General features: G+C 36.6%; 1 protein-coding gene across 5 annotated transcripts in view; it reads right to left on the reverse strand.

Annotated features, from left to right (window-relative positions):
* YEATS2 (YEATS domain containing 2) overlaps positions 1-26,967 on the reverse strand; it is a 112,536-nt gene that overhangs the window by 66,678 nt on the left and 18,891 nt on the right. For 4 of the 5 annotated variants that reach the window (XM_053903597.1, XM_053903593.1, XM_053903594.1 and 1 more), the window contains 6 exons: positions 24,875-24,992; positions 21,441-21,538; positions 20,807-20,899; positions 17,263-17,508; positions 14,743-14,858; positions 3,533-3,694 (listed from right to left, as the gene is read on the reverse strand). In XM_053903597.1, coding sequence (XP_053759572.1) covers positions 3,533-3,694; positions 14,743-14,858; positions 17,263-17,508; positions 20,807-20,899; positions 21,441-21,538; positions 24,875-24,977 — 818 coding nt within the window. In that variant the 5' untranslated portion in view covers positions 24,978-24,992. Of the gene's footprint in view, positions 1-3,532; positions 3,695-14,742; positions 14,859-17,262; positions 17,509-20,806; positions 20,900-21,440; positions 21,539-24,874; positions 24,993-26,508; positions 26,663-26,967 lie in introns of those variants that run through there. The other variant, XM_053903596.1, reaches the window with a different exon arrangement.

The following is a 26,967-nucleotide window of genomic DNA, read 5'->3' on the forward strand; positions in this document are numbered from 1 at the left end:
TAAAACATTAAAAAAAAATTTTTTTTTAAGTTTAGGGTCAAATGAGAAGATTGACTTGATACAGTAATTTGAAAAGGGATGAAGTAGGGCCAAGGCATGGTGAATGTAAGAATAATAATTAAAGTTTTATTGATGACATGTTTGGTCATTTAAATTCCATTAAAGCTAAGTAGATAGCCTAAATTCATTTTTCAATACATCAATTATATTGTTTGTATGCTGAATTTCTCTTACAACAGATATTGCAAATTAGCGGTGTTCCTCAATTTATGTACATTGGCTAAACTCTCATGAATGAACAGGAAGGACTGCTGTCAGAGAAGACAGACAAACAGCATAGAGGGCCAGGAAAAAGGAACAATGCTTTTAACAGGAAATTTCTCCCTAACCATATTTTTGGAAGCAAAAAAAGGAACCTAAGACTTACCAACAGACATCACCTATAGAAATGTTAAACTTCAAAAGATACACGTATCTCACACACAAAAAGACTGCTTCCCTCAAACAGACTTTTTTATTTCTGGATTCCTCACAGAAGGTGAAATGTATCAATAACCAAGAAGGAAAACTCAGAGAATACTGGGTTAAAAAAAAAAAAATGGCTTTACTAGATATATACAGCATGGAGTACAACTCCTTGTCCAAGTAATTAATTCAAATGGTCAACCAGTCTTCCAAGGTCACTTCTAGTGACCTAAAACTCATTACTTAATGAGATTCTCTACCACATTTCTGAACAGTTCCATTATAAAAATATTTCACCTTTCTCCTACATGTTAGATCTACTATATGCCTTTTGCAATCACAAATTCTTCCTCCACATGACCTTCAAAAACCCTAAAACATCCCCTAAGTTTCTCTTTTTAAAATGAACACATTCTATTCCCTGCAACAGCAGCAGACACTTAAATATTTACTATGACCCAATCACTGTTTTAAGCCCTTCATATCTATTAACTTATCTAATCTTCACAATCACACTACGAAATGTCCCTTCTGAGACACAGTGAGGTTGAATAACTAACTTCCCCAAGGTCACACAGCAAATATGCAGTAGAGCTGAGATTCAAACTCAGGCAACAAACTCCAGGGCCCACACTTTAACTGCTAGTTGTCCACATCCCTGTGGTGTGAGATCTCCTTACTGTTCAGACGACTCTCCTCCCAGAGGCATAACACCATGGCTAGATATTGTCAGAATGCAGGGTAGAGCAAGTCTGCTTTACCTCTAATAAAACAGCCTAAGACTGAATTACCATGTGAAATGACCTGGTTTCACTTTTTTGGTTTTTACTTTTCAATGTGGCAATTAGAAAATTTTAAATTACTTACGTGCGTCATAATATTAGACAGTGTAGCTCTAGAGAGCTCCTATATTCAAGCTAAATGAAACAGATACAACGAACTTTAGTCACTCATGTACTAGGACCAGAATACTCTACTAAACTTCTCAAAGGAAGGAACCATGTGTTCTTCATCTTTGCAATCCCTGCATCAAGTCCTGGACCTAGAATGCATTTAGTGACTATCTTGTACCTAAAAGCAAAGTTTACTATCAGAGCCTTTAGGAAGCTGGCTAAGGATGGTCGTGGTAACTGAACCAAATGTCAAAAAGATGCTTCTTAGCAGAATCTACAAGTAATGTACTGTGATGAGCAAATTCAGAGTACATGAGAAACACACATTTGCTTATGAGCTACAGGGGAGATTAACCCCAAGAGTCTCCCCTACTCATCAAATTACTTTAGACACCTGATGTGAAAAACATCTTAAGATCCATGTAAAGAACATGGAGAGGTACAATTAAATCCAGGATATATGCTGGGGTGCCTGGGTGGCTCAGTCGGTTAAATGTCTGACTCCTGATTTTGGGTCAGGTTGTGATCTCACAATCCATGGGATTGAGCCCTGCATCGGGCTCTGTGCTGACAACGTGGAGTCTGTTTGGGATTCTTCCTCTCCCTGCCCCTCCCCCACTCATGTTCTTGCTCTCTCTCAAAATAAACTTTTTAAAAATAATAAAATCTTTAAAAAATGTAAGGAAAAGATGGATCATTGATACTGGGATAACTATCATCCATATGAAGAAAATAAAAATCCCATTTCCAAGTATTTTCCCTTCTGACCATCTATCAATTCCTATCTTTCCAGCTCCATTCCTAATCCAACTATTTTTTGAACCCACTGGGAATTCCACTTCTTACCCATACCAATTTTCACTACCTCTCACTGCTCTTTATATAATTTCCTTCTCTCCTTACTCAGCCTATATTCTACAGTATACCAGTATCATAATAACCTCATTTAAAAAGTGAGGAAATCAATGAACTTAGAAATTAGGGTTCTGGGTGAGCTGTCTACTTCCACGTCAAAGTCCTTGAGAATGACATCAACAGGAAACATCAGGACATTGGCTAAAACTGTCTTTGAAAGAGGGGAGTAACTGGGAAATTAGTAGATGTCTGCAACAAGGAGGACGATACAATGCTCCAAAGGAGCTGAGGGCTTTTAGGCAGAAAAGGGGAAAAGATGATCTAGAAGCCACAAATATGTGCAAGAAAGACACACACCCCACCCCTGGACCTAACGGCACATGGTATAAGAGAGAAAAAACAACTGTTGTTTGAAAGTTGTTCTCAGAAGCAGTGTTCTTAGGAGAGAGCCATGTTCTATTTTATTTATTTAGTTTAATTTTTTTTTGAGAGACAGAGAGCAAGCGGGGGGAGGGGCAGGTAGAGAGAGAGACACAGAATCCGAAGCAGGCTCCAGGCTCCGAGCTGTCAGCACAGAGCCTGATGCGGGGCTTGAACTCCTGAACTGTGAGGTCATGACCTGAGCCCAAGTTGGATGCCCAATGGATTGAGCCACCCAGGCGCCCCAGCCATGTTCTGTTTAAGAGTCAGGAGTGGAGAGAAGTTCTGAAGAGAGATAAGGATATAAATTTCACTGATAATAAACCAAAACCACTTCTACAATACATTCACACAATGAATGTATATGTGATATGCAACATCACATAAAGATGTAAAGAATACCTAAATGAAACAAATTTCAGAATAGTATACATATAAAATCAATCCATCTTCGTGAAATAATAATACCAACAATAACAAACTGTACTAGGTTAATATATGTAGGAAAAATATCACTGGGGTTACTTCTGAGAGGCTGAAATCATGGGAACTTTGAAAATTAAATATTTCTGTAATGTTAGAATCCTATGTTTAATACTATTATATTATGATATAAAAAACAGGAAACTTTTACATTTCATCTGTATCTACATAAATAAGTTCAGCTATTTCCAGAAGGAGGAGAATCCACTAATGTAATTCTGACAGGAGGAAATAGTGCCTTTACAGAGAGACAATAATCTGCATGAAGGAACCACAATTAAAACTACATTGTGACTAAAAGCCAAAACTAAGTAAATTATTAATAATAATTAAAGGGAATTTTCTCAAGTAAAAACACTCTTCTTCCACATCAGTAAATCTGTAATTCCTAAATTAAATAACTTAATTGTGCTTACCTAACTTCCACAAGGTCATTTGGTTTATAACTGGGATGAAGAAAGAACCAAACTTTCTTGACAAAATGATTAATGCTGGGTTCTCTACGAGACCCTCGGACATATACCATCCACTTGTGGGTTGACTGGTCATTTTCTTCTCTCTTATCAGGAGGTATGTACCTGGAGGAGAAAAAAGAAAGAAGCCTGAATTCTTTTTTCCTTCAAAAACCTAGCAAAACATTTAACTCCTACTTAAAACAAGATTAAAAATCAATTATAAGAAAACAACTGGGAATTCATAAATATACGGAGATTAAAGAACATGCTACTGAACAATCAATGAGTCAAAGAAGAAATCCAAGAGAAATCAAAAAATATCTTAACTGAAAATGGAAATACAACATATCAAAACCTAAGGGATACAGCAGGTTTTAAGAAGGAGATTTATAGCAATAAATGCCTACATTAAGAAAGATCTCAAAAGAATGAACAAAGCTCAAAGTTAATAGAAAGAAGGAAATAATAAAGATGAGAGGGGAAACAGAAGAAATGGAGACAAAAAGAGCTATTTTTTTTTTTAAAGGTAAACAAAATAGACAAACCCTTGGCTAGACTTACCAAGAAAAAAGAGGAAGGACTCAAATAAAATTATAAATAAAGAGGAGATGTTACAACTAATAGCACACAGCTCGTGGATGGCTCAGTCAGTTAAGTGTCTGACTCTTGGTTTTGCTAAGGTCACGATCTCACAGTTCGCGAGTTTGAGTCCCATGTCGGGCTCTGTGCTGGCAGTGTGGAACCTGCTTGGGATTCTCTCTCTGGCTCTCCCCTGCTTGTGAGCTCTCTCAAAAAAATAAACTTAAAAAAAACAAACAAACAAACAAACAACTAATACCACACAAATACAAAGGATCATAAAACTATGAACAACTATATGGGCACCTGGCTGGCTCAGTTGGTAGAGCATACAACTCTTGATCTTGGGGTTGTGAGTTTGAGCCCCACATTGCACGTAGAAATTATTTAAAAATAAAATCTTAAGGGGCACGCCTGGGTGGCTCGGTAGGTTGGTCCAACTTTGGCTCAGGTCATGAGATCACAGCTTGTCAGTTCAAGCCCCACATTGGGCTCTGTGCTGACAGCTCAGAGCCTGGAGCCTGCTTCAAATTCTGTGTCTCATTCTCTCTCTGCCCCTCCCCCACTTGTACTTTGTCTCTCTCTCTCTCAAAAATAAACATTAAAAAAATTTTTTTAATAAAATCTTAAAAATAAACAAAATGTTTTTTTAAAAAAAACTATGAACAATTAAATACCAACAAACTGGACAACCTAGAAGAAATGGATAAATTCCTAGAAACATACATGCTACCAAGACTGAAGCATAAAGAAATAGAAAATCTGAATAAAACAATTACTAGTAAGGAGACTGAAATCAGTAATCAGAAACCTCCCAACAAAGAAAATTCCAGGATCAGATGACTTAAAGGGTGACTTCTACCAAATATTTGAAGAATTGACACCAATCCTTCTCAAACTTTTCCAAAAAAATACAAGAAGAGGGGACACTTACAAATTCATTTTACAAAGTTAGCATTACCCTGATACCAAACACAGACAACACTACAAGAAATTACAGGCCAATATCCCTGATAAACATAGATGAAAACATCCTGAACAAAATATTAGCAAACAGAATTCAACAGTACATTAAAAGATCATACACCATGATCAAGTGGTATTTATTCCAGGGATGCAACATCTGCAGATCAATCAGTGTGATAAACTACATTAACAAAATGAAAGATAAAAATCCTATGATCATCTCAACAGATGCAGAGGAAGCACTTGACAAAATTCAACAGCTATTCTTGAAAAAACTCTCAACAAATTGGGTATAGAGGGGACATACCTCCAATAAAGGCCACATATGACAAGCCCACAGCTAACATCACAATGGTGAAAAATTAAAAGCTCTTACTCGAACTAAAATCAAGGACAAGACAAAGATACCTACTCTCACAACTTTTATTCAACATAGTACTGGAAGTTCTAGCCAGAGCAATTAGGCAAGAAAAAGAAATAAAAAGTATTCAGACTGCAAAAGAAGAAGTAAAACTGTCTCTATCTGAATGGGATATTAAATACAGAAAACCCTAAAGACTCCACCTAAAAACTGTTAAAAGTAATAAATTCAGTAAGTTTGTAGGATATAAAGTCGACATAGAAAGTCAATTGTGTCTCTATACACTAACAACAAACTATAAGAGAATTAAGAAAATAATCCCATTTACAATTGCATCAAAAACAATAAAATACTTAGCAATAAATTTAACTAAGATGAAAGGCCTGTACACTGAAAACTACAAGACACTGATGAAAACAACTGAAGACAAATAAATAAAAAGATACTCTATGCACATGGACTGGAAGAATATTGTTAAAATGTTCATACTACCCAAAGCAATCTTACAGATTCAATGAAATCTCTATCAAAATCCCAACAGTATTCTTCACAGAAATAGAAAAAACAATCCTAAAATCTGTATGGAATCATAAAAGACCCCCAAATAGTCTCTTTTCTGATTAAAAAAAAAAAAAAAAAAAAAGAAGAAGGCATCATACTTCCCGGTTTCAAACTATATTAAAAAGTTATAGTAATAAAACGCTACGGTTTGGCATAAAAACAGACACATAGATAAATGGACTAGAAGAGAGCACAGAAATAAGCGCATGCATATATGGTCAATTAATTTATGACAAAGGCACTAAGATATACAATAGGGAAAGGACAGTCTCTTTAATAAATGGTGTTGGGAAAATGGGACAACTACATACAAAAGAATGAAACTAGACCCCTATCCTATACCACATATAAAAATCAACTCAAAACAGATGTAGGACTTAAATTTAGGACCTGAAACCATTAAAAAAAAAAAAAAAAAAAAAAAAGACCTGAAACCATAAAACTCCTAGAAGAAAACTTTTAAGGGTAAGAAGAAAGGTTACAGGGGCAAGCTCCATGACAGGTCTGGGAAATGATTTTTTGGATCTGACGCTGAAAGCACAGGCAACAAAAGCAAATAAACAAGTTTCTGCACAGGAAAGGACACCACCAGCAAAATGAAAAGGCAAATGAGGAATGAGAAAAAATATGTGCAAATCATTTATCTGACAAAAGGTTAATACTGAAAATATATAAAGAACTCACACACAATTGAATAGAAAAAAAAAGTCATAAAAATCTATTTAAAAATGGGCAGAGGAACTAAATACACGTTTTTCCAAACAAAACATACAAATGGTCAACAGGTACATAAACAGGTGGTCAACATCACTAATCATGAGAAAAATGCACATTAAAATGAGTTATCACCTTATACTTGTTAGAATGGCTATCATCAAAAATATGAGATAGCAAGTGTTAGCAAGAACATGGAGAAAAGGGAATCTTTGTGCATTATTGGTGGGAACATAAATTGGTATAGCTACTATGGAAAACAATATGAAGGTTCCTCAAAAAAATTTAAAAAACTGCCACATTGCTGTGTATATATGCAAAGACAATGAAAATGGGTTATCAAAGTGCTATTTGCATTCCCATGTTCACAGCAGCATTATTTACAATAGCCAAGATATGGAAACATACATGTCCGTTAACATATGATTGAATAAAGATGTGAATGGACAAAGATGTATACACATATACATACAGTTAATCCTTGCACAACATGGCTTTGAACTGTGCAGGTCCACTTACATGTCATTTTTTTACAATACCGTAAGTGTATTTTCTCTTATGACTTTTTATTTTTTCTTTTAAAGTAAGCTCTACATCCAACATGAGGATTAAACTCATGACCCTGAGATCAAGAATCTCATGTTCTACTGACTGAGCCAGCCAGGCACCCCTTTACGATTTTCTTAATATTTTCTTTTCTCTATTTTATTTCTCTATTACTCGTAACATGCAAGATATGTGCTAATCAATCGTTTATGTCACCGATAAGGCTTCCAGGCAACGGCAGTCTACTAGTAGTTACTTTTGAGAAGTGAAAAGTTTTATGTGCATTTTCATCTGTGTGGGAGGTTGATGCCCCTAACCCTCACATTGCTCAAGAATGCTAAAGGGTCAACTGAGTGTGTGTGTGTGTGTGTGTGTGTGTGTGTGTGTGTGTGTAAGGGAATATTATTCGGCCATGAGAAAGAAGGGAATTCTGACATCTGTGAGAACATGGATGGATCTGGAGGGCATTATGCTAAGTGAAATAAGCCAAACAAATACTAACATGGAGAAAGACAAATACTACACAGTATCACTTATACATGAAATCTAAAAAAGTCAAGCTCGTGAAAACAGAACAGAAATATGGTTACCAGAGGCTAGTGGTAGAGGAAATACAGAAAGTTTGGTAAAAGGGTACAAACTTTCAGCTTTGAGATGAATAAGATCTGAAGATCTAATGTATAACATGGTAACTACAGTAGATAACATTATAGAATTTGCTGAGCGAAAAGAACTTAAATGTTCTCACACTCCCCAAAAAAAAAAGATAAGTATGTGAGGTGATGGGGCGCCTGGCTGGCTCAGTCAGTGGAGCATGTGACTCTGAGATTGTGAGTTCAAGCCCCACATTGGGTGTAGAGATTAAAAATAAAATCTTAAAAAAAAAAAAAAAAAAAAATGGGGCACCTGGGTGGCTCAGTCGGTTAAGCAGCCAACTCTTGATTTCAGTTCATGATCTCATAGTTGTGAGTTTGAGACCTACGTTGGGCTCTGTGTTTGGATCCTCTGTCTCCCTCTCTCTGCTCAGCCCCCACTCACACTTGCTCTCCCTCTCTCAAAAATAAATAAATGCTAAAAAAATTTAAAAAGTAAACATGAGGTGATACTGGATATGTTAATTAACTTGATGGCAGGAATCCCTTCAAAATGTATACTTATATCAAATTACAATGTACACTTTAAATATAATTTTGTCAATTATAGGTCAATAAGGCTGAGACCATTTTTTTTATTGAAGTATAGCTGACATGTTACATTAGTCTCAGTATACTACACAGTGAGTGATTCAACACCTCTATACATTAGGCTATGCTCACTACATCTGTCATCATACAACACTATTACAATACCACTGACTACATTCCCTACACTGTACCTTTCATCCTCATGACTATTCATTCCATAACTGGAAGCATATACCTCCCACTCCCCTAAAAAATATTCTAACTTAAAAAATTTTTAATTCTAGAAAGATTTAATAGCTCTATCCCCTAACCAATCAAAGTGAATCTTTTGCTGTTAATCTTTTAAAAGTATTTATTTATTTATTTATTCTGGTTTCTAAGGAGCATGCCCTTAAAGTTCGTTTTATTTTCTGATTATCATCATCCAATTAAAAAAAAAATCAATTTTGCCTTTCCAAGTGGAGGTAGAAATGAGGTAGAAATAAACTGGCATATTTTATTCCCGGGCTAGGGTCTCTCTAGCTTTCGGGCTGATTTCATTTAGGTTTCAGAGTGCTATAACTCTGAACTCTTCATTGCTGCCACAAAGTTTGCAACTGGTCTCTTGCCTTTTAAAAGACAAAACAGGGGTGCCTATGTGGCTTAGTCGGTTAAGCACCCAACTCTTGGTTTCGGCTCAGGTCATGATCTCCCATTGGTGGGTTTGAGCCCCATGTTGGACTCTGTGCTGAGAGTGCAGAACCTGCTTGGGATTCTCTCTTCTCTCTGCCTCTCTCCTTCTTTCACACTTTTCTTTCTCTCAAAATAAAGTTTTAAGAAATAAATTAAGAAAAGCCAAAATACACCATCCCCTTAAGTCCTGACCATGGTAAAACTAGTATCTTTAGCCCTCCCTTTATTTCATGAGGCCTTATTACATTGTTAGAAAATATTGTCATGGCCTTTTTTTTTTTGAGAGAGAGAGACAGAGAGAGACAGAGAGAGAGAGAGAGAGAGAGAGAGCAAGCACACACAAGCATGAGCAGGGAAGAGGGACAGAGGGAGAGAAAGAATCCCAAGGATCCCCCCATGCTCAGTGTGGAGCTCGATGTAGGGCTAAATCCAACAACCCTGGGACTATGACCTGAGCTGAAATCAAGAGTTGGACGCTCAACCAACTGAGCTACCCAGGCACCCCAGTCACAGCCTTCTATACATTTACCTGTGCCTGTGGTTATCCTTAATAATGCAGCGGGCTAAGTTATATTGATTTCTAATGTTAATCCAAACTTGCATTTCTTGATCATGAAGTATTATCATTTCTGTATTTACTGAATTCAGTTTATGATTTTGTTCAGTATTTATGCACTTCTATTCACAACTGTGAATGTCCTATAATTTTCTTTTTCTCGTGAACTGTTTGGCTTTATTTAAAAAGTTAGGCTATCCTCATAAGATAGCCTGATTAAGTGTTGTCTCTTTATCCTCAGAAGATTTTGGGGGGCTTTCTGGTTACTTTTTTTTTTTTTTTTTAAGCAATCTCTATACCCAACGTGGGGCTGGAACTCACAACCCCAAGTTCAAAAATTGCATGCTCTACCAACTAAGCCAGCCAGGTGCCCTCTCCAGAAGACTTTGTATACAACTGAAATTATGTGTTCACTCAGCCTGTAAAGCAATCTAAGCCTAGTAGTTTGGTTTGGTTTTGTGATCGGAATGTTTTAAAAATCAGTAATTAAAGTTACTTAGTAGTTGTAAGACTATTCAAAGTTTTTCCTTTCTTGAGTCATAAACAGTATTTTTCTAGGAACTCTCCATTTCACCTAAATTTTTAAATGTACCGGCATAAAGATGTTGGCATTATTTCTTACCTCACAGTACATCATTTGTAGCTATGTCTTTTTTCCTTAATTTCACCAAGTTTGTGTATACAGGGTTTTGTTTTTATTTTTTTCTAATTTCTTTGCATCATTCTAATTGAGATGGTTAGTTCATTAATTTTAAGCTTTTCCTCTACTGCAGACATCTAAGACTATACATTTCCCTTTAAATATTCCTCCGGTGTTATCCTACAAGTTCTTATTTGAGTATTTAGTTGTGAATATTTTAATGTGATTTTTTCATTGACTTATGAATTGTTTGGAAGTGGTTTAAATTGCTAGACATAAAATTTTCTAGTTATCCTACTATCATTGATTTTTTTCTTTTTCAACATTTATTTTTGAGAGAAAGAGAGACAGAACACAATGAGGGGGGGGTAGAAAGAGACAGAGACAAGTATCCAGACTCTGAGCTGTCAGCACAGAGCCTGATGTGGGGCTCAAACCCATGAACCACAAGATCATGACCTGAGCCAAAGGCTCAACTGAGCCACCCAGGCGCCCTACTGTCACTGATTTCTAACTTTACTGTAACAGTGATCAAAAACAGTAGTCTGGGGGCACCTGGTTGGCTCAGTCAGTGGAGCCTGACTCTTGATCTCAGGGTTGGGCTCAAGCCCCATGCCGGGTGTAGAGATTGGTTAAAAATAAATCTTAAAAAAAAAAAAAACAAAAACAGTCTGTATGATACAAGTCCTTCAATATTTGTTAGAGCTTACTTTATGGCTTATTATGTGGTCATTTTCATAAATGTTCCTTATGCTTAAAGATGTTTCAACTATTACATGTAATAGTCTATGTGTGTATATCAGATCAAGCTTTGTTAACTGATGTTCAAATCTTTTATATTCATATAGATATTTTGCTTGATCTACCAATTACTGAGAAGGTGCATAAAATCTCTCAGTATACTAGTGCATTTAGAAACTTCTCCTGTGATTCAGTTTTGGTTTAGATACTTTAAGACTATTGTCTAGTACACTGTTATTTAATATCACCCTGTTGAATAGAACTTTTTAACATTATATAATAACTCTTTACCTTTATGAATACTTTTAGTCTTAAATTCTATTCTCCCTGATATTAATATGCTACACTAGTTTTCTTTTGGTTAGTATCTGCCAGCTAAATCTCACTTATTTGCTTACTTTCAATTTTTCTGTATTTAGATGTGTAACTGATAAACAACAGAGAACTAAATTTTAGATGATTTTATATCAATACAATATCTTTTAACTAGATAACAATCCCTAGGCATTTTTTATAATTGATATGTTTAGATTTGTTGTTACTAGAGTATTTTACACTATTTGCCTTGTTTTTTTCTCTTCATCAAATCCCTCCTCCTGTCCCTGCTTGCCTTCTTATGGAATCAGGGGTTTTTTTTCCCTTTTTTCATTCAATTTCCCCACCTTCCTCTTACTACTTTTAAAGTTTAAATCTCTAGGGGAGCCTGGGTGGCTCAGTCAGTTAAGCGTCCAACCTTTAAATTTTTTTTTTTTTTTTTTTTTAATTTTTCAGAGAGACAGAGACAGAGTGTGAGTGAGGGAGGGGCAGAGAGAAAGGGAGACAGAATCCAGAACAGTCTCCAGGCTCTGAGCAAGCTGTCAGCACAGACCCCAATGCAGGGCTCGAACTCACAAACCACGAGATCATGACTTGAGCCAAAGTCAGTCACTCAATCAACTGAGTCACCCAGGCGCCCTTAAGCATCCAACTCTTGATGTCAGCTGAGGCCTTGATCTCAGGGTCGTGAGTTCAAGCTACATGTTGGGCTCACATGCTGGGCATGAAGTCTACTTTAAAAAAAAAAAAAATTATATATATACTAGCCATATATATATATATATATATATATATATATATATATATATATATATATATATACACACATATGGCTCAGTCCGTTAAGCATCAGACTTCAGCTCAGGTCATGATCTTGCAGTTCATGAGTTCAAGCCCCACACTGGGCTCTCTGCTGCTGATACAGAGCCTGCTTTGAATCCTCTGTCTCCCTCTCTCTCTGCCCCTCCCCTGCTCTATCTCTCACAAAAATAAACCTTAAAAAATAAATAAAATAAAAACATATGTCTATTCTTTTAGTTATTATCTCAGATTAACAAGCATTCTTAACAAGTCTAAAATAAATCAATAATTTTTCCCTCTTCCACAACAAACAAGGACTTTACAACTCTCATGTCAACCATTCCCTCTCTACCATAATTAACCATAGTTAACCAGTATTTTAGTTCTAGCTGGTCTTCAAAAGACCCAAAAACGTACAAATTAAATGTACTTGTTTGAAATGTCAATGACTGTTTCTCCCAGTCGTCTTGTGGAATGGTGGGTCTATCTAGATTTCCAGTTTTGGACTTTTCTGAGCTGACTGGTCTTGTACTATTGTTAAGCCCCAACTCTTAACACTTCACATGGTGTATCAGTTCCCTTACCTAAATGCATACCCACTCTAATATCATCTATAAAACAGAAATCTAATTGCCTTAATCATATTTTATGCTTCCATTTATTTATTTAATTTATTTATTTATTGAGAGTGAGTTCGGGAGAGGGGCAGGAGGTAGGGGGAGGGAAGATAGAAAAAGAGAACCCTAAGCAGGCTCCACGCTCAGTGCGGAGCCCAATGCAGGGCTCGACCCACCACCCTGGGATGATGACCTGAGTCAAAATCAAGAGTTGGACATTCAACCAAGGTGCCCCTTTATGCTTCCATTTAAATACTATCACACAGACCATTAGAAATCTTTGTTTTTATTATCCTGAGACTCTTTAATGTACTTGTTTGTTATTTGTGATCCATTAACTGGGGCTTGGAAGACTTCTCCCCCAATCTGATTTTCCCCCCCCAAAATAATTACTGTCTGCCTGAATCCTTTATTTTCAATAACTGAATCTAATTACAATTTTCATAAATATATCAACTTACTCAATAATCAAATATTTACTGAAAATCAACTGCTATAAGGTACAAAACAAACAAGACATACTTTCTACCCTAAAGAGATTCCAGTCTGATTTGGGAAAATTATATAAAAACAGAAAATGATTATATGATAAAGATGACAAGAGAGCATAGGGAAAATATATTTCATGAGGGAGGAGAAGGGCAAATAAAGACTTTGTGAGGAAATAACATTCTTACACTATTTGAAGATTTAGGTCTATCCATTCCTAGATATTTGGCAAAAATGATGGTGTTCCCACAAGACACCTTGAGATACTTATATAATCATATATATAAGTATATATAACATATAATCATATATATAACCATAATCATAGTTAAAGAGCTAGCCCCTCAGCTTGGAGAAATTCTGTCTTCAAGACATGCTCTGCAATTTTTTGTTAAAAATTTAAAAGACTTCAATTTGGGCAACAAATATTTTTAGCCATTAGCTAAGGCCCCTGAAAATAGAACTAGTTCATAGATCAGAAAAAGTCAAAACTTCTTCCAATTTATCCATACTAACAAACTTGATAAAATACACCATTTGTATATGGGGTGCCTGGTTGGTTCAGGTGGTGAAGCACACGACTCTTAATCTTGGGGTTGTGCGTTTGAGTCCCACGTTGGGTGTAGAGATTACTTAGAAATAAAATCTTAAAAAAAAATAACACTCCATTTGTATAAAAGCTCATGTCTTGGGGCGCCTGGGTGGCTCAGTCGGTTGAGCATCTGACTTCAGCTCAGGTCACGATCTCACGGTTCGTGAGTTCGAGCCCCGCATCAGGCTCTGGGCTGATGGCTCAGAGCCTGGAGCCTGCTTCCGATTCTGTGTCTCCCTCTCTCTGACCCTCCCCCATTCATGCTCTGTCTCTCTCTGTCTCAAAAATAAATAAACATTAAAAAATAAAAATAAAAATTTTGGTGCGCCTGGGTGGCGCAGTCGGTTAAGCGTCCGACTTCAGCCAGGTCACGATCTCGCGGTCCGTGAGTTCGAGCCCCGCGTCAGGCTCTGGGCTGATGGCTCGGAGCCTGGAGCCTGTTTCCGATTCTGTGTCTCCCTCTCTCTCTGCCCCTCCCCCGTTCATGCTCTGTCTCTCTCTGTCCCAAAAATAAATAAAAAACGTTGAAAAAAAAAAATTTAAAAAAAAAAAATAAATAAAAATAAATAAATAAAAATTTAAAAAAAAAAAAAAAAAAAAGCTCAGGTCTTAGAAATTTTTACCAAGCACAATTTTACTCTATGTCAAAGATTAACAGACACCCTGAAGCAAGAGTTTCAAGTCTTTAGACTCAGTTTACTTTTAAAACAACAAAGAGTTTGGGGGAAAAAAAATCCTTAAGGCCTCTTCCTACAGTAATACTATAATAATAAAAGTATGCAAGAGTATTAACATAAATGGACAGCTGAAAATAGGAGAATTCAATTGGATACTTACTTGGACACATTGCCCACTACTATTGTTTTCTTTACAAAAAGACGTGAAGTCTCATCTCCTGTAAGATCAGCATTCCGCTGCTCTGTTTTATGAGAGCCAGTAATACTAGCAATGTCCTGAAAGAAATCACAATCAATGTTTACTTTCAATGTGGACAATTTCTAACAGGCAGAAACCACAAAATCACAGAAGGTATGCATAGAGTAACTCAGATTTTTTTTTAAATTACCACATTCTCTGGCTTTGTAGTACCTCTCAGAGCATTAAAGAGTAGTTTTACTTGATCTTTTGCATAGTTTATGCTTGTTCACTATAACTCCATATGTATGTGTGTTTTTAACAGTCATACACCTCTGCTTCGTATATGCAAATAGGATATGGAAGGATACACAAGAAACTATTACAATGGTTACTCCTGGGAAATGGGAATGGGGAAAGGTCAATGGAATTTACTTTCTTTTCAACCTTTTGTATAATCAAAATTTTTTCAATGAGAAATAACATAGACATGATCAATTTAAACTTTGTAGAGATAGACTGCCAGGGTTTAAATCCTGACTCTTCCCATTTACCAGATGTGAAATTTTGTGTAATTACTTCTCTGTCAAAATTTCCTCATTAATAAAATGAAGATAACAGGGATGCCTGGCTGGCTCAGTCAGTAGAGAATGAGATTCTTATTCTTGGGGTTGTAAGTTTGATCTCCACATTGGGTATAGAGATTACTTAAAAATAAAAATCAGGGGCGCCTGGGTGGCTCAGTCAGCTAAGCGCCCGACTTCGGCTCAGGTTGTGATCTCAAGGTTCGAGCCCCACATCGGGCTCACTGCTGTCACAGAGCCTGGAGCCTGCTTCAGATTCTGTGTCTCCCTCTCACTCTACCCCTCCCCTACTCGCGCTCTATCTCTGTCTCTCAAAAACGAATAAACATTAAAAAAAGAAAATCTAAAAAAAATAATAAAAAATAAAGATAGCAGTACCTGTGCCACATGATTGTTTTGTACAGTTCTCAGAGAAGTGCCTGGTACATATGTAGTAAACACTAAATATTTGTTACATAAACATGAGCATGTATATTACATACAAGATGGTAAGTTTCTAAATCCTATGACCAGTATTACCTAAATTATTTTTAATTGAAACAAAAAACAGCATCTGACTTCGGCTGAGGTCTTGATCTCATAGTTTGTGAGTTCGAGCCCCACATGGGCTCACTACTGTCAGCACAGAGCCTGCTTCAAATCCTCTGTCTCCCTCTTTCTCTGCCCCTCCCCCACTCTCCCTCTCTCACAAAAATAAATAAAACATTAAAAAATACACACACACACACATAAAAACAAACAAAAACAAACAAAAAGGGGTGCTTAGCTGGTTCAGTCAGTAGAGTATATGACTTTTGATCTTGGGGTTGTAAGTTCAAGCCCCATATTGGGTGTAGAGATTAAAAAAAATCTTAGAAAAAAAAAAAACCACACACACACACACACACACAAAAAAAAATGCAGTATTTGCTCAGAAATAATAGTGGTTAGAAACAAGTAAATCCAAACATTAAGAGTTTTCATTTTTGGTTGGTGGCATCATGAATGACTTTCCTATTGTTTTTACTTTCCTGTAAATTTTTCAACAATGAACACGTACAGATTCACAATCAGAAAATTTTAATTTGATTTTTATCAAAAATAAATCAAATCCGGGGCACCTGGGTGGCTCAGTCAGTTAAGTGTCCAACTTCAGCTCAGGTCATGATCGCACAGTTTGTGGGTTCCAGCCCTGCATTGATCGGGCTCTGTGCTGACAGCTCAGAGCCTGGAGCCTGCTTCGGATTCTGTGTGTCCCTATCTCTCTCTGCCCCTCCCCCATTCGTGCTCTGGCTCTCAAAAATAAATAAACGTTAAAAAAAAATTGAAAAAATAAATAAATAAAATCCTTGATGTCTGAGTATGTGAAAAGCAACCTGGAGATTTCCTCTACCACAGAACCCCTGGCTAGGAAAATCATCCAGTAAGGGCTCTATAGCCAAATATTATATATACCGATAAATTCAGAGCAGTTTGATACAGGAACTCAAATAAGAAACTGGCAGGATCAAAGAAGAATAAATGGTTTTCAATTCTATTTATTATTTGTCAAGTTTCCCCCAGTTTTTAAAGCATTAAAGTTCCACAAAGGAAAATGCTGAAAAGAAAATAAAACATGACAGAATGGAAAGACTTTGGACAAGGTCACAGAATTGCCAATTCCTCAAGGTTTCTCTCATATCTATGTGGATGGCATCTAGGAGTTGTGCGGTACACAGTTCTGATTCAGTTTAATTCTCAGCTTAATTAAGTTTAATTCTCAATTCTGATACTTGTGGGCAAACAGAACTTTAACCTCTTCAAGACGGCTTCCCCATCTCCAAAAGGGATATAATTGACTTATTTCCTAGGGTTCTTATGAAGAGAAAATGAAATAATACATACTTAGAAAATACTAGTTCCCTTCTCCTCTGACTCCCTCCCACCCATCCAACTATACCCTTCCAGTATTTCGACTTGGTCTCTGTTCCATGTTGTTTGAGAGTCTTTCCTCTATATCCATATTGCTGTTATTGTCTTTGTCAGATAAGAAGTCATTGTGTTGAGATAAAGAATCACTTTCTGAATGATTGGCTGATGGTGTTTCTGATCTCTGATTGGCAGGAGAGGATGACCTAGATGGTGATTCCAAAAATTTCTTGATAGCAGGATGATTAAAAACCATTGTATCACATGTTTTTGATCCCTGCAAAAATGAAAGCAAGCAAATTAAACTTTTAATCTTTCTAAAACCTTATCTATTTAGGGATCATGCTTGAAATTCTTCAAAGTCTCCCCACACCCATAAAACGAAGTCCAAGCTCCTTAACGTGGGTTAAGGAGTCAACAAAACAAAAACAAGAAAGTGATAAATAATTGTGTGAAGGTCCTAACACTGAAAGTTAAAAATGCAAGTTCTCTGAAAATGAGAAATCAAGGTGAATAGGTAGTAACATATAGAAAGTAAGATCTGACTTTTAAAAAATTAGTCTCACAATGCTTTAACACAAACTCATCAACTGCTCTAAATAAAACATTCCTGTAAGAGACATAAAGATTTTTTTAAATGTGTATGTAAAATGGCTCCCACACAGGAGTAAAATGTAGCATAAAATGCTGTAAAATGATTAATACTTACATATATTTGCTATCAGACCAGTACTGAAGCCTGGAATATTTTTGTGTATCTTGTTACTTGGATACAAAATACAGTGTACTCTGTTATAATGTGATTCACTCTACAGTTCCTAGGCAGCACAGCTTTTAAAAACCGTGCTATTAACATCATTTAGTGAGAGAAAAGGAGTCAAGAGACTAGGATTTCAAAGGAACAAAACTGCTGAATCTCAATAATAAAGGGTATTTTTTAGAGCTGTGATGTATTTTGTTACAGCAAACTAAAAATAATTAAATGGCAGATTGTAATAGACAAAAATACACCTAAATATCCTTGAATAAATCCTAATCAAAACAGCAAAAAAAAAAATCAGTGTACTTCTAGACCACCAAGTAACAGTTCAGAAGTGCTAATGGTTTAAAAAAAAAAAAAAAAAAGGCAACAAAATATTAAATGGACAACCACCTCTTCAGACAGAATAACTACAAGCCCCATACCATGCAGCTGCTAGCTTATAAGAAAGGACTTTAAAATCTGCATTGAAGAGCATCTCCCAAAAATTCATATGCACCCTGAACCTTGAAGGTGACTCTATTTGGAAATAGACTCTTTGCAGATATGATCAAGTTAAGATGAAATCATACTGCTTTAGGGCCTACCTAGTTAAGACGGAAATGTGGACAGAGAGAAACTAAGAAGACACACAAGAGAGAAAATATCCATGTGAAGATATACAGAAACTACAGTGATGTAGCCACTAGTCAAGGAATGCCAAGGTTTGCCAGCAACTGTCAGAAGGTAGGCGAAGGCAAAGAAGGATTCTTCCCTACAGCCTTCAGAGACAACATGGTCCAGCCAACACCCTGACTTAGGACTGCTAGTCTCCACAATCATCAGATAATAAATTCCTCTTATTTTAAGCCATCAAGCTTCTGGTAATTTGTTATGATAGCTCTAAAAAAATAGCTCAGGGCCCCTGGGTAGCTCAGTCAGTTACGGGTCTGACTTCAACTCAGGTCGTAAATCTTAAGGTTCGTGGGTTCGAGCCCCACGTCAGGCTCTGTACAGACAGCTTGGAGCCTGGAGTCTGCTGTGGATTCTATGTCTCCCTCTCTCTCTGTCTTATCCCAGCTCGAGCATGTGCTCTCTCTCTCAAAAATAAACATTTAGAAAAAAAAATTAAAAAATAGTTTAGACTCTAATATGCATTATGGAAATTCCTAAAGTAGAAGAAACAACTACCTAAGATTAAACTCAAATAATGCTCCAGATTTCTCCAAGACAATGTCAGGAGTACCACCAATGCCAGGTACCCTAAGCTCCACAGGATGACATGAAAGCCAAAACACAGCACCTCTTATCTGTAAAAACCATGGGGAACAATGCAAAGAAAGCAGTATGCTGTCACACCTTCCCCAGCCCTGCCGCCATTCTCACTGAGCCAGTACTGTCCAAGAGAATGATCTGAGAAAACTTATGAAAAAGAAATTTTAAAATGAAAAACGAACAAAAGTTATGCTGAAATTATCAAACTGTCAAACAAGAACTTTGTTTCAGTTGAACCCTATCCCCATTCCTTTATAACTGGACCAATCTAGTGGTAATCACATTAACTAAGTGGTTAAACTTAATATCTTTAACAATAGAACAACCTGATTACTATGTGACCTGATGTGATATAATCATGAGGTATACAGAATCACTTAGGAAGTATTATTGCCAAAAACCTCTAACTTTAATCAAATCTTTAGACCCAACTACCAGTTTGCAAAAAAATAGAGGGAATGAAGGAATAACCCAAGGGGAAAAATAATAAACCCAAAATGTGGGATATCCTATAAACATAAATGAACTATTCTCTTCAAATAAGTCAATATCATGGGGAAAAGGTGAAAGAAGTATTTTAGATGAAATGAGTCTAGAGAAACAAAACGTCCAAATGTAGCCCATGAACCTTAGATCCCGTGTCAAAAACAAGCTTTAAAAGGTATTTTGGGGACGGGGCTCTGGGTGACTCAGTCAGTTAAGTGTTCAACTTTAGCTCAGGTCATGATCTCACAGTTCATGAGTTCGAAATCCGCGTCAGGCTCTGTGCTGACAGCTCAGAGCCTGGAGCCTGCTTCAGATTCTGTCTCCCTCTCTCTCTGCCCCTCCCCCATTCGTGTGTGTGCGTGCACGCTTCTCTCTCTCAAAAATAAACAAGCATTAAAAAAAATTTTTTTTAATCTTTAAAAGATATTTTGGGGACAACTGGGAAAATATGAATGTGGACTGGTTATCAAATAATATCAGGAAGTCACAAAAGAATGTCCTTTAGGAAATAAATGATTTAAGTATTTAGGGGTGAAGTGTCATGATGCCTGGAACTTATTTTCAAATGTTCTAGAGAAAAATAAGATAAATAAAGCAAAATGTTAAAATACGGAATCTAAACAAGCATAAACAGGTGTTTATTTCACCTCTTCAGTGTACTTGAAATTTTTCATAAAGACTGGGGAAAAAAATCAGGGTTTCCTGAGTAAGGTATATATACTGAAACTACAAATTGCTGTTCATTAGGAAAATCAATCTACCTATAATTTGCTCCAAAGCCGACCATAATCAAATGAAGAATAAGGCAAGAACAGGGTCTCATTCAACTTTGTATCTGCAAATCCTAGCAACAGTGCTGAATATTAGTTGGAAAAGGATTAAATAAAAAGGAAAAAATGTTACTTGGGATTATTGACAGTTTATGTATTTTCCCAGGAAGGGAGGCGAGGCTTCTTGAATTCTGAAGGCCAATACAAGATACGTTTCAAAGGCAGGAATTTCACATTAACACTGATTTCCCCTTCATACAACAAATATGGATGGCCAGAAATGATTGTATATGAGGAAAACTTACCTCAGAAACTTTTAGAAGGCCTGCAGAAGCATAGTAGTTGGCAACAATGCAGGCACGAAGTTTATCCATCATCCTTCTTGCCTCAATCAATCGCTACAAACAAATGTTAACTCATTAAAAAAATGGAAATGACAGAAGAGATACACTATAAAAATTTTCATAAAATAAGAAATACAAATGACCAAAAGCTCAATTTCTCTAATAAGCAAAGGAAAGCAAAAACATGACTATTTCTACCTATCAAACTGGCAAAGGATTGAAAGGAATGACAAAAGCCAATGTTTGCAAGAGAATATAGACATGTTAATATGAACATTTGTGTGTATATATGCATATTCACTGAGAAACGTCCATAAAGAAACTGGGCACAAGAGCAAAGAGGAATTATGTTTTGGGATGGAATTTCAGGTAATTTTTTTTCATTATGTTTTCCTGCAGTTTCATTTATAGAAAAAAAATGCCTTTTTTCCAGAATGAGAAAACTCTTTAAAAGAACGGCAAAGGGAAAAAAAACATAATTTTATCTCAACAGATCTTTTTTAATTCATCATGTATAGATTTTTTTGCAATAGCTTTGTTGTTTTTTTAAATTTATCACCATTTTTTAAATATATCACCATTATCACCATTATACCTGATCGATGACTTCAATTTCATGTTCCTTATTCTTCATTTCAAGTGCAAATTGTTCCTTAATAATAGTCTCAATCTTCTGCACAGCAGCATCTCGAGCTGCAAAAAGAACATAAAATAATCCAAGGTCTAATTAATCCGTGACTGTCTTGATTTAAGTCAGCATGCAATAGAACAAACCCAGAAACAATGACTCCTAAGTGGAGAAACCTAGTGGCTGTCACCTTAATCAATGATGAAAAGTTAACGTCACTAATACAGGTGCAAACTGACCTCATGTGTTTTCTGACATAATGAAATGTCATCACTCTATGCCGTTCTGGTGAAAAATGCTAAATCTAATCACAGGGAACATCAAACAAACCTAACTGAAGGATATTCCACATAGTAACTGGCTTATATGATTCAAATATTAGAGTCAAGAAAGACAGAAAGGTTGAGGAGATTAGAGATATGACAACAAAATGCACTGTGTGATCCTGGACTGGATCCTGGAGAGGGGAAAACAGTTATAAAATACAATACTGGGACAACTAGTCCCTGTTATTCAAGTGTTGAATATGGACTATAGGTTACACAATGTAACGGATGAATGTTAAAATTTCCTGCTTCTGATAATAGTACTATGATCACATAAGAGAATCTCCCTAGGAAATAACACTGTGTTTACAGGTGTCCAACTTATTTTCCAACGATTTAAAAAGAATGATGTGGGGGCGCCTGGGTGGCTCAGTCAGTTAAGCGTCCGACTTGAGCTCAGGTCACGATCTCACGGTCCTTGAGTTCGAGCCCCGCGTTGGGCTCTGTGCTGACAGCTCGGAGCCTGGAGCCTGTTTCAGATTCTGTGTCCCCCTCTCTCTGACCCTCCCCCGTTCACACTCTGTCTCTCTCTGTCTCAAAAATAAATAAACATTAAAAAAAAAATTTAAAGTTATTTAAATAAAAACTTAAACAAAGAGAAAAAAGGAAAGAAAAAAAGAAAAGAAAATGCCTCTAAATGTGATAGAATTCTGATGATGACTACTCAAAATAATATGCAACTCAGAGTCTAAAATATCAGATACAAGAGAAAAAAAAAGACCCAAATGACTGCTTGAAAAACCTGGAATTTGGGGGCAGCTGGCTGGCTCAGTCAACAGAATATACAACTCTTGACCTTGGGGCTGTAATTATGTTCAAGCCCCACTTTGGGTGGAGAGATTACTTCAAAATAAAATCTTTAAAAAGAAAAAAAAAACCTGGAATTTTGCAAAAGGATTCTGTGTTTATAACATGAAAAAATGATGTTCACCCATGCTTTGAAGTATATGAAAAACTGCAGAGAAAATTTGGCTACTCTGATGGCCATATCACTTTCTCATTGTAAAACATGACATTATATGGCAACTTCAATGTTGCCATTAAACTTCAATGTATACTAGTAATGGAATAAGAGAGCATTCTTGTGGATATGTCTGCATGGAAGCAAATGACTGATATTTCTCATCATGAAAAAGAAAAGTATTTTCTAGTATTACTATATATATGTCCTCGTCTATAGAAACCAGCAGATACTCTTAGGGAAGGCTGAAAAGTCAGAAACTGTGATCACTGAAGGCTATTTTATCATAAGCTCCTCAGAAAGAAACACTTCTAAATTATCCCTTTCATAGAATAAAAAAAAACACAAACAAAACAATACAAGCAAAGGGAAGCATCCTACCAAATCTACTTTGAGAAAAATTCTGAAAAATAAAAACATGGCTTGGGATTAGGCAGAGTATGGACATCAAAAAGAAGAATAGCAAACTGTCTTTCAGTAAGAAAAAACCATCCCTGTCAGGCTGAGTATCTGGGAACTTACACCAGATTTAAAATGAAATTATGGGGGTGCCTGGGTGGCGCAGTCGGTTAAGCGTCCGACTTTAGCCAGGTCACGATCTCGCGGTCCGTGAGTTCGAGCCCCGCGTCAGGCTCTGGGCTGATGGCTCAGAGCCTGGAGCCTGTTTCCGATTCTGTGTCTCCCTCTCTCTCTGCCCCTCCCCCGTTCATGCTCTGTCTCTCTCTGTCCCAAAAATAAATAAAAAACGTTGAAAAAAAAAATTTAAAAAAAAAATGAAATTATGATGTTTACTAAAACAGTTTTTCCTACTCTTAGTTTTCTTTAAAAAAAAAAGTTATGCCATGTGATGCATTTGCATAATGGATATAAGCTTCACATTTGTTTGGCTTATTACAGAAAGGAAATGACTTTTCCTTATAAATAAAATTACAACTGAATGAGGGGAAAGGTTGCAGTGAATGAAATGGTTTCATTATTTGGAATTCAATTTGATAATTTTTGGTCCACAAAGACTTTCTGTGGTACATATGACCTGACTGCACTGAGAAAGACAGGAATTTTCTTTCACTACTTCAATTCTAGCAGCACTAATCTTTGTGGAGCTACAACACTTTATGACTTGGCTGCCTTCTTTACCCAGCTGTAAATGTTAACTTACATGGACTTACTATTTAAATAAACAGTAATGAATTCCAGGAATAATTTAAGAACTCAAATTCAGGGGCACCTGGGTGGCTCAACTGGTTAAGCATCCGACTTTGGCTCAGGTGATGATCTTGTGGTTTGTGAGTTCGGGCCCGCATAGGGCTCTGCTGTCAGCATAGAGCCTACTTTGGATCCTCTGTCCCCCTCTTTCTCTGCCCCTCCCCCACTCACGCTCTCACTCTCAAAAATAAACATTTAAAAAAATTAAAATAAAATAAAATAACTCAAATTTAGCAACTTTTTCTGAGAGAGCTTAAAACATTCTGGGTAGCTACACACAGTTGATGATTTGCTCTTCAACCAATTATATGATCTTGGGCAAGTAGTTTAATGCCCCTTAACTACTAGCAACTAAGTGCAGGAGTTAAACTAGATCACTATTTCTCAAATGTATATCATTCGTATACCACCTTTAAGTTACCTACACCACATCTGAGAACCCTATGAAACACCTAATTAACATAATTAAATAATATTTTTACATTATTTTAGCCTCATCCTAAGCAAAAGTAGTCACAAAATTACAAGTTTGATGAGACCATCACCTTTCCAATAGACATTAAAATAATATGCAACAATTACAATAAAAAACTTAACCCAATGTGCCACCTATAATCATCTACCACACTGCAGTATACATATTATAGGACTTTATGGTTGTAACTAACACACAACCATAGCTAAAACTTACAGCCAGTCTCATTACTGACACTTCACTGTCTACCTGATTGTCTTCCTGGCCTCTTATGTCACAAATGGCGTATTGCTATTAACAGAGCACTTAACTAATCCCTCTTCAAATTATATACAGCAGTGGAAATGCATTTTGTTTTAGTTTTCTGTAAATCTTATAGGGAGGCAGATTCAACAAAGAAATAAATAATTTCCTAAGGGAGGTGAATTTCTACCTGAATTCTCAATTGCTTTATGTCGCTTATTTGGAAGGGCCACAGATACATCCTCATAATCAGGGTCGGTTTCTTTGATTGTCCGCTTGATTCCAGACATCATGACATTCGTTCTTCACTGTGAAGTAATAATAAATAAACAAGTAACACTGTTTGATGCCAGTACTTATAAATATATGTCTACACATATATAAAGGGAATATTACATAATGGTGATAACTCATAAGTCTCAGTGTAAACATGCACATATCCCTGTTAAAGCCAAAAGCATTAACTACCTTCAAAGGTTAACTTTCAGGAAAAAAATCATCATCATCTGTTAAAAAGCATAGGTTTGCCTTTCAAGAGAAAATCCTTTAACAAGGCAGCACACTACTCAGGCTTTTCAAAAGGGGCCAGTCTTTCAATGAAGGGCACTCATAACGAAAGGAAAGAAACCAGACTCTGATAACAACATGGTTAAAGCCCAAATAGCATCTTGGAATTCACAATGCAGCCACCATATTACAAAATATGAGAGGCACCTGGGTGGCTCAGTCAGTTAACCATCCGACCCCGGCTCAGGTCATGATCTCACAGTTTGTGGGTTTGAGCCCCTCGCCGGGCTCTATGCTGACAGCTCAAAGCCTGGAGTCTGCTTCACATTCTCTGTCTCCGTCTCTCTCTGCCCCTCCCCCGCTCACACTCTGTGTGTCTCTCTCAAAAAATAATAAAATAAAAAATTTCTTAAACTTAAAAAAATGAGCAATACATATAGTTAAGCTCTCAATAAATAATTTATCATACAAATCCTCTTTCTGCTACTTAAACGTGCCTGCTACATAACAGGTACTCAATAATATTGATCATTTATCATTATTCATAATAAACACAGACTTATATTAAGACAGCAAGTTTGCAATCTGGTAAACAAGTCCTATGTACACAGGTCTTTGAGTAAAACAATCCCATAAATATTCCAGGTCTGCACTGTCCCAATACATTAGCAACTACCCATATGTTGCTATTTGGTGTTAAGTAAACTGTTAAAAATTAAAAAAATAAAGTTAGGGGTGCTTCAGTGGCTCAGTCAGTTAAGTGTCCAACTCTTGATCTCAGCTCAGGTCATGATCTCATAGTTTGTGGGTTCAAGCCCCACATAGGGCTCTGTGTTGAGGGTGCAGAGCCTGCTTGGGATTCTGTTTCTCCTTCTCTCTGCCCCTTCCCCTCTTGTTCTCTCTCACTCTCTCTTTCCCCACCCTCCCCTCACCTCCCCACCCCCGCTCAGTCCCTCCCTCCCTCTCAAGATAATAAACATAAAAAAATAAAGTTAATTCAAAATTCAGTCCCTTTCTTCACATTTCAATTTTTCAATTTCAGAAGTAGCCACATTTCAAGTGCTCAATAGCCGTCAGTAGTTTAGTAGCTACAATATTGGACAGTGCAAATACAGAACATTTATATCACTGCAAAAAGTTCTACTGGACCCTGTTCCTCTTCTAAACTGTGTTTCATTGAGCATTTATTAATATTTCATGAGTTGATTTAGGAAATGCTGTCCACATCAGCACTGTCCAAAAGATATATAATGTGAGCCATGTGTGGAATTTAAAATTCTCTAGCAGTCACTTTAAAAAAAGGAAAAAGAGGGGCACCTGGGTGGCTCAGTTGGTTAAGCGTCAACCAAGTCTCTTGGTTTCGGCTCAGGTCATGATCTCATGGTTTGTGAGTTCAAGCCCCACATTGGGCTCTGTGCTGCAGGCGAGGAGTCTGCTTGGGATTCTCTTTCCTTCTCTCTCTGCCCCTCCCCTGCTCACTCACTCTCTCAAAATAAATAAACTTAAAAAAAAATTTTTTTTTTAATGAAAAAGAGGGGAGCCTAGCTGGCTCAGTCACTAAAGCATGCAACTCTTGATTCCGGGGTCATGAGTTTGAGCCCCACATTGGGCTCAAAGAGATTACTTTAAAAAAAAAAAGGGAAAAAGAAATGGGTGAAATTAATTCTAATAATATTTTTGCTTAACCAATGTACCCAAGTTTTACATTCTTATCTTTGTGCTAAGTCTTTAAAATCCAGTGTGTATTTTACACTTCTAGCACATCTCAATTTGGAC

Source organism: Panthera pardus, unplaced genomic scaffold (genome assembly GCF_024362965.1).
Source record: "Panthera pardus isolate Hobbes unplaced genomic scaffold, ASM2436296v1 HiC_scaffold_16, whole genome shotgun sequence".
NCBI classification, from domain to species: domain Eukaryota; kingdom Metazoa; phylum Chordata; class Mammalia; order Carnivora; family Felidae; genus Panthera; species Panthera pardus.